The sequence below is a fragment of the Excalfactoria chinensis genome, chromosome 2 (assembly GCF_039878825.1).
Source record: "Excalfactoria chinensis isolate bCotChi1 chromosome 2, bCotChi1.hap2, whole genome shotgun sequence".
NCBI lineage: Eukaryota > Metazoa > Chordata > Aves > Galliformes > Phasianidae > Excalfactoria > Excalfactoria chinensis.
In genome coordinates, this window is record NC_092826.1 from 122,030,994 (window position 1) to 122,047,834 (window position 16,841).

Genomic DNA, 16,841 nt, shown 5'->3' on the forward strand with positions numbered 1-16,841 from the left:
GTCACTGGGCCACAGGACCAGCACTTCAAGAGTACTTTCCTAATGTAAAAGTTCAGGGGGTTTACTTCGACCAGACTTTAAAATGAAGCAGCATCTATTCTACCCCAATGTTAAAGCTTTCATTTCTTTGCAACAGTAAAAAAAAATGTGTGTGCTTTGCAGAAATTTTGTATTCCTGCTCTCTGTACGTAGGTGTTCACTGCAGGCAGCATGGGAATATGGGACTGAGTTTCTGTAACCGCCACAAAAAATATAAGAGAAGCAATTAGAATCTTAACAATTGCTTTTGCGTGGAATATAAAAGCTACCAACAGCAGCCGATCAGATACACCGATAGCACAACAGATGATCCAAAAATGAAATCATTAGAAATTTGTTTAGCTATTAGGAAGGAATTCAAACTGCCATTATATGTGCAATTACTACAAAGATTTATGTCCAGATAAAATGCATTTCTAAATGCTAAACCTTTTCTTTAGCAACTCAATCATACTTGTGGCAGTGTTTGACACTTCTCAATCCCTGCCATACATCCTGTAAATATGTGTTTTTCTACCGACTTGGAAGTCAAAGACAAACATTCTAATAACTAGCTGCCCCTATTTAGCTCTTTCAAAGAGTACTAATGCTTTCTAAGTTTGGGAGGAAGATACTTGGAAAGATAAACATATGGGAAATTACACACAATCGCATTCCTCCCTGCACACCAAGAATCTTCACCTACCCCTCACTGCAAACACCATACACCAAAGGGAAAACTAAACAACTGCAGAACACAGCTTAATCGTTAAGAACACTAACAGAGTGACAGTGTTAAATGGGTCAATTAATTATGTGTTCACACTTTCATGCAAAAAATAATGAGAGTGATTTCTGCTAGTTTAGCTCTTAGCTTGTAAAACCTTAAGGCACTTAGATTTATTAACAAAGTTGCACAATTACCCCCCTCTAACTCAATACTCATGCCCTGCACTGATTTACAAACATGGAAATCCTGAAAGAGATCAGCTCTGGTGAAGACTCAAAGTATTAAAAAGCTCTCCCAGTTCCCGCCCATGTTCTTCATTCTGCCTCCAACCAGCCCAGTCAGTCAGGCTGGCTAACAGGAAAGCAAAAATCAAACCAGAGGCCCAAGCTTTTCAGAAACCTATAGGCTGTTTGGAGTTTGCTACTGCTGCCTTTACAACACATATCTAGTTTTATCTAAGAATAAATGATGGCAGAGCAGCTGAAGAACCCAGCATATGCTTTTCTGATGTTATATCTTTGTGCCTGCATCAGCTCCCCACCTCAAACAACATCAGCAGAAGAGAATTTCTGAAAGCAAGTGACGTGTTTGGTTTTTTTTTCTGCATTCCCCAGTGAAGTAGCAGCAGAAGGAATATGAGAAGCAAACAAACCTCCACAAATCATCAGGGTAAGTAATGGACTGTCTTACTTACAGTGAACCCCCCAATAATTTATAACGTGGTTATTTAGAACGTACTGTGTTCAGTGTGTCCAGTCAATGACACTCAAGAAATACCCCACCCAAAAGCAGCTACATAGTGCTTACTGATTTTGCCAAGCAATTAATAAAACCCAAAATCCAGTGGTCAGAACCCTTTACTAGCTGTACTAAAGCAGTAGCTTTTAAGAAAAAGAAAACTCTTAGTAAGTTTTATTCATATTTACACACATAGAAGTCTTTGCATTAAAAAACCTTGAAAATGAATTCATCTGTACATAACAAGAATATTTCCATGAATAAAATCTTAAATCCGCAGTTTATTTGAAAACCACTGTATTAAATAAAGCAGCATTAGAATCCAACAAACGAGGATGAGGATGAAGAGGAAAATAATGAATTAACAACATTTGTGTTCCACCCTTCCCATCCATCTTCTGTGCCAGTAGAATCTTCATCATCAGTGTAAACCGAAAAACCTTTGAATTCAGATTTTATTTCACTTGTCTGGAACAATTCCAGCAGGGTCTGCACTGGTGAGCTACAAGCCCTTTTCTCACTGGGGTCAGACAGTCCATCTGCATACTTCACACATAACTCTGTATTCTGTTTCCGGCTTTCTCTTCTATTTCTTCCTAAGCAAAGCTTTACTTTCCTGTGCAGCTTTCCAGATGGTGAACAGTGTGCAGTGTTGGCAGCCAATTCATTAAGTTCTTTGTTTATAGCGGACTCGGATACCTCAGCCTCCAGAACTACATTGTGCTGCATCTGTTGATGGTTATCGCATAAATCACGATGTTTCTCGACAAACGTAGGATTGGCATCTGTTTTTTTCAGACATTTTGCTGGTAGAACTACTGCATGATTTAATTTTCGTTTGGGCTGTGCTGAGTTTTTGTCTTTTTCACTAAAATCTGTAACTTGAGTATGAGAATATAAAGTACACACACCTTCTTGAAAACGCTGTAAACTCTTTTTACTTACTTCTGGTTCAAGTGTTTCTTTACTGAATGGCTCACAATCTTGATGCAAGTTCTCCATATACGATTTGCCATCTTTCTGAGGAAGTGGTTGTATGAAATCTGGTGGCATTACAGACCGTCCTGGGTTTGTGGCACAGAAGCAATCAGTTCTTGTATTTTCACCATTATTTCTGAATTTACTTCTTAATTCTGGAGGCTGAGACAGATGACAATAAAGAATTGAACACAGAGATGCAGAAATAGGGGTAGGCACCAGCACAGAATTTGGTTGTACTTCTGTAGGCTGACGATCCAGTCTGAGTGCCTGCATTGTAGTATCTTTCCACAAGTAGGTTTTCAATGAAATGCGTTGCTTTTTGAGTCGTTCTTTCAGCTCATCTGGTCTCGTTATCTTCCCAATTATAGGAGAAAAATATCCTGTACTACATTTTATCCTACAATTAAATTGTTTATGATGATTAACAATCAAATGGTTGGAAGAAAGTAACATAATTCATTACGCAATCAGACCTAGAAAAGCAACTAAACTGACACAGCAATTTTTGTTTTTGCATTCAAAAGAAAGTTAGGATAGAAACATTATTTCTGCTGGAACAGAGTACCTTGTATTTGAATTCAATGCTTTACTATTGATTTCTACATCCCATGAAGCTGTTTTGAGAATACACAAAGGTAAGCAGTCTAGTATTTCAGTAAGCTTCAGTCACAATGCTACTAAGTACAAAAGTTAATGAATGTAAAGCAATGACAAATACCTGTAAATATTTTATCATGTATACACACAAGCTTAGCTCAATTATATACTTTTCCCCCCAGGATAACATTATAGATTGTAGACAAAAATCTAGACTCCTTGTTAAAGAGATCACATTGACTGAGGAGGTTATTATTTGTTTGTCTCAGGCTACCAAGAACATCAGAAAGTTTTTAGAGCAGACATCCAGGCACAGCTGTCCTTCCATCAGCTTTATTTTAGAGTGGCTGACAACTTGCTTGTCTAAAAGTTATGGATAGGTCGAACAACTCCTGGAAAGTCTCTTTAGCCCCATATTCCTGTGATACAATACGCACCAGTTTTTCCTTCTAATTTCTGAAACTACTGCATTGCAAGTTCCAGTGACGTTCATCAGAATGAAAACTATGAATTTGCTCCATACCAGGTTCAGAATTTCATAACTAAACTATCTTTAATGTCTTAATTGACAGCAGTTTTATAATTAAGAATGTGCAACTTACCTTTTCATGTTTTTCTCATCATCCCTGTATTCAACAAACTCATAAACAAACTTGGAGATTATATCATCAACAACTTGGTACTGTGCGCTTCGTGCAAAGTTCTGGTGCTGTTCACTTTCAAGATGCTGGAATTAAAAGGTAATAAAAGTAATGCTGCAAATATGAATATACAAATCAATATTCTGACATGGAGCAATAAGTAAACATTGACAATTTATTGTTGCTGGAATAGAATAGTTCCATTTCAAAGGGATTCACAAAGATCACTGAGTCCAACTGTCAGACTACATGAAGGCCAACTTGAAGCCAGAAATATCACTAAGAGCATTATTCAAATGCCACTTAAACACAGATAGGCATGAGGCATCAACCACCTCCCCTGGGAAACCTCTTTAAGTGCCCAGTTGCACTTTTGGTAAAAAAAAATATATATATTTTTTTTCTTAATGTCAACTCTGAATAGTCCCCACGACACCTTTGAGCCACTCCTCTACATTGTCAGTAGATACCAGAGAGAAAAGATGAGCACCCCTCTCTCCACCTCCCATGTTCAGGAAGTTGAAGACAGTAATAAGGTCATTCCTCAATCTCCTTTTCTCCCAGCTTTACAAACCTAGCATCTTCCTCATTGCACCTAGCTCTTTTAACCAGCTTCACTGCCCTTCCTGGGATCTTTGTAACCTTTCTTAACTGTGTGGCCTAGAACAGCACAAAATATTCCAGATGAGGCCACATTAATATTAAATATATCAGAATAATCACTTCTTTTGACCATCTGGCTATGCTGTGTTTAATGCACCCCAAAGCAGAGTTTGCTCTCTCTGCTGCTGGGGCATGCTGCTGGTACACACTGACCCAACTGCCAACCAGCACCTCACCTGCCAGCCAGATACTGTCCCATTCACTACAGCCCCTTAAGCCAGTTCTTCACCCAGTGCACTGCATTCTTATTTGCCTAGTAACTGGAAAATTTGTCCCAAAAAATACCATGAAGAACAGTATAATCAGTCTTGCTAATACCCAGAAAAACCACATTCAACACATTTTCTTAGAATCATAGAAGCACAAGATTAGAAAGGACCTATAAGATCATCTAGTCCAAACATCCTCCCTTTACCATACCTACAGAAACCCCCTAAACCATATCTCCTAGCTCCCTATCCAGACGCTCTTCATCCACTAAACAGGTGATCTTAAAATCAGTGTCTCTGAGACAAGAGCCTTTAATGCTTTCAGCCACCATACCCAGAGGCAGCAAAGGAAAACCTGAAATAGACAATGAAAAATAACCTTTACTTGCTGCTTTTTGGAAAATACACTCAACAGGCCTTTTAGAATTAAATAATAGTAAGATAAAACAAAAAATTAGAACAGTAAATAGAAATTGTTGATTCTACTGTTTTAAGATGGTTTGAAAACAGAGTATTTCATGTTCCACACGTACAGTTTGTAGATCTTCATATTTCTTCCCACAACATTCACAATATCCTCTCCTTTTTTTGTCCTTCTGATGAAGCTGAACAGGAGTTCTACAGTCCTTGTCACTATTTATTTTGTTTCTGCTAACAGAAAAGATATAAATTAATGAGCATTACACGTAAGAGTTGAGTTCTATACATGCCTCCTACAAAACATTCATTTTTATTCTTGTCATTTAAAGAACATCTTCATTTCTTCTCAGACTACTTAAACCACCTTAGTCACTACTTAGGAAAATTAGAAAAGAAATTAATGAACTCAAAGAAAAAAAAAATATCAATAAATAAATTACTGCAACAAAACAGGCATGCCCAATGGAACTACACATGAGAATAAAACATCCAGGTTAGTACAGATATAATATCACTGACTCAGATTAAGCAATGCTGAACATATCAAACAAATCTCACTTGTCAAATCAAAGGATTTGTTGAAATTTCTTTGTATAGCTGGTAAAAGGAGGTTTGACAAAATCAAAACTAGGGGAAAAAAAAAACAACAAACAAACATCTTCTAGCATCTTATTTCCTGTCAGTATTTTTGATGCAGAAAAGTATTTGGTATAAAAGATGTCCTTTCATTCTTCAATAAAAGGTAAATAGTCCTATTTGTTGGTTATACGCAGCTTTTGAACATGTTGATCAAGCATGATTCTGTCCTCTTTTTCAAGGTACAGGTTAAGTGGAAATACGAGGAAATGAACTGTAATTTCTTCCAGAAAATTAAACCACAGAGGCTTTCAATATCTGTCCCATGACCTTCAGCGTCCTCGTCTGGGCAGAGCTACCGTTTGTTGCAATTCATTACTAAGCTACCCTCCAGCAGAGCAAAATCATCAGTTCCTACTTTCATTTTACTTCAAGAGAACAGTGCCACCTCCCTGCCTAGTCAAAAACCATATTGCCAGACTTCACCAAGTATCTGCATAGATGTTTATATAAAGACCAACCAAGCATTTGTTCAGATTCCAGAGTCCACTTTTAATACTGCACTTGCTTTTTCACTTCTTCCCTTGGAAATGTAAAAACCTACTTGGAACCACTTAAGGCTTGCAAACCACAAGATAAAAGAGACAGAATTTATTATCTGAAATGTGAATGACTGCAATCTTTCTGCATGCAAAGCAAGTAAAACTGACATCATCTTCAACTTACCACTATTTCAGATAAACAAGCAATCATTCTCACCTTTTCTTTCTTTAGAAACAATGACAGTCATCACTTTTAGCTGCTGGCTATGAAATAAATAAAACCCCACCTAAACATCTCTGGCATGTGCCAGATTGAAACAATAATGACAAATATTAACACAGTTCCTGAAGCATAAAACTAACGCACTGTATTTCTTAATCTATACATACAAAAAGACTATTGTACTCTTCATTTTAGAAAGTGTTTAAAGAGAACAGGCTGTCCTAAGGCCCCTTTGAAGAAACACCATCAGAAACATGCTCCTTAATGCAAAGGTTACTGCACTACTACATTGCTACATTCGTTTATCATTGTAACATCACCTGAAAACCTCCAAGAGTCTAACAATAGTTTAGACTGGACAAAATCTGGACAACGCAGAAACAATTCATAGAGGAAAAAAAAGTATCACACCTAAATAAGTTCTAAATCCAAAGGACAGAACAGCAGCAAAAGTTACCAGACACAGAAAGCTTCATGTAAATCAAAGCATTTTCACCTAAATGTCTTAGTCTCTGCTATGAATCAGTTCTTGAAGTCAAACAGACATTTATAGTCTCCATATATGCAAGAAAAAAGAAATTAAGGACACCAGATTCCCCCAATAAAAGAAAAATCATATTTGAAAGTTGTTTCAAATCATAAAATTGATTTATCAAATGTCTTAACTGCAACCGGAGTACTCAGAGCCTGAACGTCAAACCATATCACATAAACACTTACTGAATGACAAACTAACTGCAGCTAGTATCTGGTTTTCATCTCTGAAGCAACATTTGCAATGTTCTAATTTCCATAAATTTAATGGTGCATGTAAGGAAGATACGCTCCTTAGCAACAATGAATTTGCAATAAAACTGAATATCACTTTTAACAATTTTTAAGTGCTTTCTTTTTAGCTTTTTACTGACAAACCTCACAGGAAATCTTAAGAAATATACTTCCTATAAAATACTTACTGGATGGCATCCAAGATGTGGACAAAGAAAAAACCAGTGGCAGAAAGGAAAAAATATATATATATTTTATGCTGACCCACAATGATAGGAAAATGCTGCACTTTTTAGTCCCCAAAAAAGGACTAAAGACAGGATAAAGAGGGTACAGATGGACAGAAACAGTCACAGTGTAGCAAACGCAACAGTCAGGATGTAGAAATTAGTATTAAATACCACAGAAATAAGAAGCAGAATTTTTAGAAAATAATTGTAAAGCAATTGTTTTAGAGAACTTCTCTCCCCACTGTATACACCTCAAAAATGAGCGACTGACAAACCTTTGCTTAGACTGATTCTGTTTTTGACTGGAAGGATGCTTCTTTTCCACCTCAAATGGACTACAAGGTTTTGGAACACAGTAGTTGAGAGCTGGAAAACTCGGTAACTGCAGATAAAAGGGTCTGTAGGAGCTGTGTTAAGACAAAACAGGTGCATTAGAAGCATCAAAACAACCAAATGGTAGTTTATACTACAAACTATAAATAGGTCAAAAGGTCTTTGAAAGCAAGCTTCTCTTTCACATGTGATGTTCAAATAAATGCTGTGCAGATAAATAACCTAGGAAAAGCAATTCTTTTCTTCCTTTCTCCTCAAAATAAAAAGTCTGCCTTGAGTTTTCAGAGCTGTCAAGCACATTCTACAGCTATGGCTGTCTTTCATGCAGTAGGCTGTGGAGATCTCCACAACCAATACAATTAACAACAATTTGGATGAAAGTAGATCCATGTTCCTGAGATATAGCAGTTCCTACCTCAAACCTCAAACCTTTTTTTTTCTGTTTTATCAATTTCTCCCTTTTCGAAAGGCTTCCAATTCATCATTAAAAACATTTTAAACACTGAACAATAAATTTCTACTGAACAATAAACAAATAAAAAAAAAGGAAGCAGTTTTTTTCCTGCACAGAAACATACATAGAGATAATAAAACTAGCAAGTACACCAGCACTCGCATGTATTAGAAGTGTCTGAAAAGGTAATGACAAAAAAATCACATAATGAATCACTTTCTACAATCTTCAGAAACCAATATAAAGTTAAAATTCACACATTTCTGTATTTTGTGCTTGAAAATGCATTTGTCCCACTCTCCACACTACTCTCATATCTAGTCACACCAATTCTTAACAGCTCACAGTATAAGACTAGACTCAAAATTCCCACTCATGTTGCTATAGTTCATTTTTACTTGCAACTTCTGGCAACCTCTTTCCTTATTGAAGAGTTACACAATCAGATCCAATCAGTTACAAGCTCAGAAAAATGCAAAAATTTTCAAGTCTGAAAGTATCAGATCTTATGATACAACAGATAATGAAACCAGACTAACAGTTGTGTTGGTGGTGGTGTTTTTTTTTTAAGTAATAAATCACTGAAGAGAAAATTCAGCATAATTCCAAGGAATATTGTAAGGCATAATGACTTTTTTTAAAGTCTCTCAAGATGAACACTAAGAGTAAGAACTACTACTATTTAGTATAGAAACCTTTATTAGCCTTTTGGGCTACATGATTTGGATCTAAAAAAACAAACAGGCAAGATGTCAGGTTTAAAGTTTCCAGGCTTCCTCCTTTTAATTCATCTGGTTCTAAGAAGAAAATAAACCAGACCAATCCCCCTCTCCTGATCTATAAATTGCTATACATTAACTTTCCATTGCTACTAGCCATCACAAACATTTCCCATCATACTAACACCTCCTTCACTTCATTCACAGGCTAAACATGGATACCTACCCAGACCACACAGAGATGGAACGGTATGTCTTGCCCTTAAAGTCAGCAGGCCATCAAGCCATACTACTTTTCTCAATCTCTCAGTTTGAGAACTACATTGAAAGCACACAGAACACTCACCGACTTCTATCTTCCACCTTCACAAACGGATTTTTCAGTCTACCTGCTCAAGGTAGGAAAAAAAGGAAATTAAAAGAAATATTTTTCTTTGTTTAGCAAGTTTACTAGCTCTTGAACAGATAGGCATTATTTTAGAACTCACTATGTATGCACTTTGACAAACACAATTTTCAAGATGCTTCCTTAGACCTACAAGTTAGAAGGCAGTTTTATATTTGATCCATTTATAAGCATTCATAAAGTTCAGCAAAACCTCTGCAAATACTGAAATACTTACTTTTTGACTTTTGAGCAGGAACTTGTTTTGCCTGTTGGAAAAAAAAAAAGGGAAAATATAATATTCACAGGAATTCTGTTTCACATTTTATCTCAATACTTTATTTTAACTCATGAGGGTCTCCCTATGACAATCATGGCTTATTTACTGCAGTTGTGGTAAATTCTGCAGAAATCAAGCTCCTCAGGAAATAAATACAGTCCTGTTTCCTAAAGCAGCACTTATTTATACGCTGCAAAAACAAATGATGTCATTGAGGTGATGGTCTTTAATTCATAAAACATACTAGTCAGTGAAAAACAGAACATGAGAAGAACTTGATTAAAATAAAATCTGTATGCATCACAGCAGGCCATATTTAATATTCCTGCCTTTTTTCATTTAATCAAAGTAACTTTCACAAATGGCAAAAACCCACGTACCACATCTTTGAAAGAACTGCCTGTGCTTTTGATTAGGTAGAGCTCTTTCTTCTTTTGTTCAATGTAATGCTTAACATCTGGTAAAGAGAAAATTATATTTAGCTGAATTTATCTTTGCATATTTGAAGCTATTTATCATTTTTAATATTTTGAACTCAAAGAAGTTTAAAGAAAACATTCAAGTTATGCTTCACCAAAGATATTTACCATCAATATGAAGTACTTTCACGCCCCAGTTCAAAGCATTGGACAGTATGCTACCAGAGGGGATTAATTCCTGTGAAAAGAAAATATATATATATATCTCATTTTGAGCAGCAGATCAAATAAACTGTCATAAATATCAACATACTACATCTTGTAATAAGAACTATCTTACGAAAGCTGAGATCCATCTGTAGACTGTTTATTGACTTCCTGCCAAAATACTTACAAATATCCTCAACTGATTTTTTCATCACCATGTCACCACACTTCACTTATCAAAGGATTACAGTTAACGTTTCACAAAGCCAAGAGACTTCTCTACTGTCATATTTTATAGTATGTAACACTTGAAGACAACGAATTTGTACATATACTTCAATTTCACAAGCACTTCCCAAACGCTAGATACAATTACAACTTTGATAAAATACAGTACTGATTATAAGACTATAAGGCAGTCAGCTCTTCAGGAAGTACTCAGAAAACATCATCTGACAGTTACACTTAGAACAATTCCCCAGTTTCTGCCTGAACATCCCATGAGACACCTCTGTCTTAGATCACCAACATTCTTACTAGTGCTTGTTTTCCAGAACCACAGAACCAAAATTCCTCAAGTACAAAGTATGGATTACTCCGCTTACCTGCTCTCTGATTGCTTTTTCAGCTAAGGATTTTCCTCTGCTCAAACGTACCTATATTATAACAGAAATACATTCATAGCAAGTTAGATTTCATTTCAGAAAGTAAAAGATAAGGCAAATGTAAAAAAAATTTTATTAGCAAAAGTCTATGATAGTCTCTTCTTGTTTATTTCAGTTATTTTTCATGAATTTTCATTTTTCATAACAAGGCTGGGCTTCATACATTCTGAGGGGAAAAAAGATAAAGTACTTTTCAACCAAAGCAGGTCACTGAATGGCTGAAGCAATGTCAAGTGCTGGATCAAGACAGATGGTGCGAACAAGCAGCCTGCGGGATGCACCAAAAGATGAGGTTTCATCAATTGAACCTGTGCTAAATTTAGCTACCAGCCATGAATATAACTACAGCCTCAGCCATATTTACCTCTGCCTTTTCTTTTATACTATATTCTGTACATTCATTATGAACGTGCCTTCACCTATCCACATGATTGTCAAGATGAGGTGACCTCAGCCACCCAGTGCAACAAAGACCACCCTGCAGACTGTCCCACATCTACATTTCTAAATAAGTATCAAGGATACAGTTAGGATAGAAAGGGTACTAAACTTGCCAGTGAAACAGACTTCAGGTAAACCTGCAGAAATTCAGAAACTGCTGAAATTAACACAATCATCCAAGAACTAAAAAAAAAAAAACCAAACACCCAAACAAACGAAACCTGATAACATAATGTTCAATTGCAATTATTTCATTGAACTACCATCAAAAACTTCTGTGGGTATCTGCATTAACAGCATTAGAAAACAAGACACGAGAAAAATTCTGATATTGCATCTCCCAGGTTGTAGTTGTCTTACAGCATTATTAATACAGAAACTTACTGCATCTGCTGCCTTAAATGAATTTCCATCCTGTCGATCTTTTCGGCTGCTGGGATGAGGTGTCCCATTTCCTCCACTACATACAGATTCCGGGCTAGGAGCTGGAGAAATCTGACTAAGAGCTGGTGCAAATTTTGCCTCCTTTTTACTGGACACGAGATAGCTGATATCTTTGCTAAGAAAACTCTCCACTCTCTAAATAAAAATAAATAAAGCAAGTTGTTACTTCAGGACAACAGAGTAGTAATTCTCTTTTTGCTTTGTGTGCACTGAAGAAAAGTGATTGAACTTCTAAACAGATCCACTATTACACTCACAAAACAGAATTATCAGGAAGACATTTAAAATATACACATGACAACATGACAACAAATGAACCGTAGTAAGATCTCACCAGTGACAAACCCTAGTTTCACTTCTCTGATTTTCTAATCCCAATCAAAAAAGCAACTTGGCTTTATTTTGATTATTACCATTTCTTGATGTATTGAGTTGTAACTTTCCATAAAGAAGAACTCGGCGCACTGAGAAATTACAGAATAATTCAAAAGAAAACACATATTATGCAATTTAACAGAAGTTACAAAGCGTTTAGCTAAACTTAGCTCAAAGACGCACATGCAAACGTAATTTACAGTGTACAAGGAGATTTAACAACGAACTTCAGAAGCCACAGAAAAAACAGAGTTTTCAAGACGGTTACCCCTTTTCACACCTACAGTATTCATAACAGTCCTGGGAAATGTACTAGCTTGAATAGGTTAATAGCATTTTCATACTCACTGAAAGTAAATGGAAGTTTTCCCCATGTTCATTCTCTTCTGTTTTGCTCCTTCAATCTTTCACTGCCTGCCATTGTAGTTATCAGTTTTATTTGGCTAATGATTTCTTGCTAGCTTATGTAGCTTAAAGTCTTTTTATCTTCTCCGCTAATCAGTGTGGAAAGCAAAAATCAGAGCCATCAAGCTTGGAACTGCACCTTCTAATTCTTCTCTACATTTTCTTACAGAAATGACACATGGAGGTTTCTGAGTGCACCCCACGGAAGCAACAAAGAAACACGTGGTAGTTGATCCTGAGGGCACTAGGCCTAAATCTGAGAACTTATGCACATACTCCTCAGAATAAAACAGTTGATAAAATAAAAAGTCTTTGACTTGCAACCTTACTGTTTACATATGAATTCCTAAAATTCTGCTCTAAAGATAACGTGATCTAGTTCAGTGCTGAATGTAGAGAGATAGCTGTAACCTGAACTCTTATTATGGCAACTTACTGACTTTGATACTAGTCAGGATGCTGTCTGAAATTCATTTCATACAACTGCTCAGCACTCTTCTAGTAAAAATAACAAAAAACTACTGCCAAGATAACACTCAAGACAATCTGCAACTTAAGTAGTTCCTTTTTTCTACACTGGATAAAGGAAATTTTATACTTGTATTACCACGATACCCTTAAACTAATTCCAAATATTCAACTTCAAAGTGGCCTAAGTACCTACACTGCTCACAAGTCACTTGCATGTATCAAATACTTTCTTCCACCCCCCACAGAAGAGAGAATTAGCAGAAACAAACTATTAACAAGATGCTTAAAGAATTTATGATTTAAACATGAATACTTAATTTTCACTAACATACTCTGAGCAGAAAGCATTTACTGAAATGCATTACCGAGGTAAAATGCTAAGGCTGAAATGTAAAAGTCTGACCATGAGAACATTACACAACTTTAACCACCAAAATTTCTTGCTGGCTTTGAATATCTCCATCTCCAGAGGAGACTCCAGCAGCTGTCTGAGCAACCTGTTCCAGTGCTGGAGCTGATCTCAGCTGACTGCTGACATTATAGAGCATTTGAATTTCCTGCTGCAGCTCCTCACCGCACCCAAGCCTTATCAGCCATTCTTGTGATAATACCACCAGAATGGGCTGAAGTATTGCTCTTAAAACAGTGGCTTTCACAGCTGTTTGCTCACAGTAGAAAGAAGAGTACTTAAAAACATTAAGGTTAAAATCCAGAATGTAAGTGAAATTAGCTATATTAGCTATACAAATCTTTGTTTAAAGAGCTCCAGAGTACCTTTTAAAAAATAAATGCCTTAATAGAAAAAAAAGAAAAAAAAAGAAAAAAAAGGAAAAAAAAAAAAAACACAAGAAGTCAGTGTGGGGTTGTTGGGTTTTTTGTTTGTTTGTTTGCTTTTTAAACATCATCTCACGCCACTTTGGTCCTGTTTCCTAACTCTCCTGCTCTATTCAGCTCATATTTCAACCATGACATTGAAGAGTTGATGTTCTGCTGCCAATCTCTCAAAACTTTGTTTCTCTCTATACCCTTTCAGGCCCAACAAACACACAAAAGTTCTTTTCAGTTCTTTCTCCACAACCTGCCCTGAAAGCCAAGAGAGGTGTATATCTCCTCCCTCTGCTAGGTGACAGTACTCCAGCTCAGCCTTTATAAGCCTCAGCCTGTACTTGAGAAAAAAAATAAGCCAAACCACTCTCCCATTATACTTGTAGTTAAGTAGCCTCTAAATATAAAATGTATTAGAAAATTTGAGAAGTGCTACCTTAAATATGATTTGATTAAACGCATACAAACTATATCAGATCATTCAAGTAAAAGACAATCTTATCAAACAGCCCATACCAAGCTAAAAGAATATGAGACTTTCCATAAACATATGCAAAATACTTCCTCTAACCTCTTCTGGGTTCATCATCAGAACTTTAGTTATAACATGTTTACATGCATCAAAATATTTGGAGGTTGCAGAAACACTTTGCCTCAAAGACTGAAACTTCTAGCACTCGGATAAAAATCTAAGTAAACAAACCATCAGCTGAAAATGAACCTCTGTGCTAAAAACTTCTGCTACATGTAGAACAGCTCCTAGTAAAAACAAAAGCCCCACAAAAACAACTTCTAGATAAGCCAGTTTATACTAAACATTAAAATGACATTAAAAAAACAAAACCCCTTCACATCTAAAACAAATGTAACATTAAAACAGTAGCACAGTACATGGAGAGCCATCCCAGCTGCAGATTTTCTTTCAGTTTCATTGGCGACTTTGAGCATTAACTTACCCCTCCTAATTCTTTAAGGTCCTTCCCTATTTTTTCGGAGATCACATTTGATGGAATATCGAGGTAAAACACTTTCCCAGTGAGTGGTTTATATTTCAGTTTCTCTGATTTTCCTACTTCTTTTTTCACATTCTTCAGAGAAGATTTTGCCTTTTCTGTTTTCGCTTGCATTTCATCTGCTGCCAAAAGAGAAGACAATTTTAGAAGAATTATATTCTATGAAACGTGGGTTGTCCTCTTCTTCAAAATGAAAGAAGGCAAGCTTCCATGTAATATAAGACATTTATTAAAGAGCTACACGTTAAACATGTCAAAAACGAGACATAAATAATAACAAAGAGCCCTTAAAAGTGTTGTTTTTTTTTTAAATCATGCCCTAAAATGGACTTCTTATTTCAGTTGCCACACAATGCCATCCATTTTCTCATCCTCTTTGTTAAGCATTTTCCATCCCCATAGCACAGCACATACACTACTTGTACAGACAGTGATTATCACAAGAACACTATTTTAGAGGAAGAAGACTGGCCTCTCACCTTTTCATCTAGGGAAAAAAAGGAAGATTCATATAGAAGCAACAGAACAAAAACAAATCAAAAGCCAGCGAAGCATTAAAAAAAAAATAGGAAGACGTTACTGTTTATCTAATTTTTGAGCACCCATCTGAGCTAATGCACAAAAGAGGAATACTTTGAGGGATCCTAAATGCACTGAAGTGTGAGTGACTGTTCCTACTTGCATTCATTACAGAACTCCTTTTACAACCTATGATAGAGGCTCAATCATCCAAGCCTGGCATATTGGTGGTTTTACACTGCTTTTGTCCTGACTGACCACGGGCCAGCTCCTGGTTACTTCTCCTCTGGAGAAGTTCAGAGAGGACAGAGGCCTCCTGCAGGAAGCGAGTGGGAATCTTCTAGAGTCAAAACAGTTGCTCTGCCGTGCATTCTCTCCTCTGAAATTGCCTTAGCAGGAGGAAGCAAAGCCAATAGTGCTGCTGTATTCTCCCAGCAGTAGTTATGAGCACAAAGCAGGAAGAGCAGTTAATTCGGTAGTATCTGAGAAACCAGAAGAAGCAGATAAATAGGAAACATGGAGGCTTTGGACAGCGTAATTCATGTGGAAGCTGAGGAGAGAAGGATGAAGTCTTGAGCCACAGGTGAGCGGACGGGCAAGAGAAATTCTGCAGGGATCAAACACCGGTTACACCCAGCACATGTAAGTGACGGTCACAGCACCTCAAAAACTACTGCAATTCCCACCTAAAAACGCGCACCGAACTTGCTAGGAGTAACCCAACGCCTGCAGTTCGCAATACCGCGACGAAAGCAGTTTCTCCGGGCGGAAGGGCCGCGCGGGGCAGGGCCTGATGGCAGCCAGCTCGCATCCCTCCTCAATTAGGCTTTTAACGATCGAATCCCCACACCAGGCGAAGCAAAAAGGCAAAATCACCGAGAGGGAAGACCGGCGCTACCGTGCCGCGCTAATGAAGCCGGCCGCAGGCCCACCCCGTAGCAGCAACCCCAGCCCCGCCACTTACGGGGACGCGCTCCTTTATTGGCGACCTCTGCGGCGCCGGGTTTCATCTTCCTACAGCCTCACATCCTCCCCTCCTCCAGCCGGGAGACCTGCGGGCACAGCACTGCCGTTACGCCTCCCTCAGCCGCCAGACCCGCACCGCCCGGCCGCCCCCTCTCTTCACTTTTCTTCCTTCCGCCGCGCTTCTCCTCCCGGCAGGACGAGGCCGAGCCTCGGCGCTCCGCGGCCCACACGGGCGCCCGCCTCGGCCCGCGCGCTACCAACGGCTCGCCGCGTGCGCAGCCCGCTCCGCCCCGGAGGGAGGGCGGGCGGGAAGGCACCGCCAGGCGGGGTGAGGGGAGCACGGAGGGACGGAAGGGGGAAAGAGGCCACCGCGAGGGTGTTCCCGCCCTCTGTGTAGGGGCACTGCCTCACCTCAGAGGGCGCTGGGCGCCGCGCTCACACGGAAAGAGGTGCTGTGGGTTTCCTCACGGCGCTGAGGGCGGGGCGGCGGCAGAGGGAGCTGCCTCCGCCCCGGCGGGGTCCTAAATGTTTGGAGGGAGGTGTTAGTATGGCGGCGGGTCGGGGGGAGTTGTGGTACGCGTCGC

At 38.2% G+C, this 16,841-nt stretch overlaps 1 protein-coding gene across 12 annotated transcripts; it reads right to left on the reverse strand.

Annotated features, from left to right (window-relative positions):
* Positions 1-1,747: 1,747 nt before the first annotated feature.
* On the reverse strand, positions 1,748-16,803 carry DBF4 (DBF4-CDC7 kinase regulatory subunit). Of its 12 annotated transcripts, none has more exons than XM_072330146.1 (13): positions 16,669-16,803; positions 16,256-16,343; positions 14,716-14,891; positions 11,624-11,818; positions 10,739-10,789; positions 10,095-10,164; positions 9,888-9,964; positions 9,466-9,496; positions 9,189-9,231; positions 7,612-7,743; positions 5,111-5,225; positions 3,667-3,791; positions 1,748-2,864 (listed from the first exon to the last, which is right to left on the reverse strand). In XM_072330146.1, the coding sequence occupies exons 2-13, from the start codon at positions 16,299-16,301 to the stop codon at positions 1,802-1,804; spliced, it is 2,124 nt and encodes a 707-aa protein (XP_072186247.1). In that variant the 5' UTR covers positions 16,302-16,343; positions 16,669-16,803; the 3' UTR covers positions 1,748-1,801. The 12 variants fall into 12 exon arrangements, with proteins under 12 accessions (XP_072186247.1, XP_072186242.1, XP_072186244.1 ...); XM_072330141.1 differs by having other exon boundaries at positions 5,111-5,228; positions 9,189-9,234; XM_072330143.1 differs by having other exon boundaries at positions 14,716-14,894.
* Between the last annotated feature and the right edge of the window lie 38 nt (positions 16,804-16,841).

Coding starts and splice junctions, on each gene's coding strand:
- DBF4 (XM_072330136.1), bottom strand. CDS start 16,301: ATGAAACCCGGCGCCGCAGAGGTCGCCAATAAAGGAGCGCGTCCCC. Junction 10,165..10,738: donor AAAAAGCAATCAGAGAGCAG/GTAAGCGGAGTA, acceptor TTCTTTTCACAG/GAATTAATCCCCTCTGGTAG. Junction 9,235..9,465: donor TCCTGCTCAAAAGTCAAAAA/GTAAGTATTTCA, acceptor TCCTACCTTGAG/CAGGTAGACTGAAAAATCCG.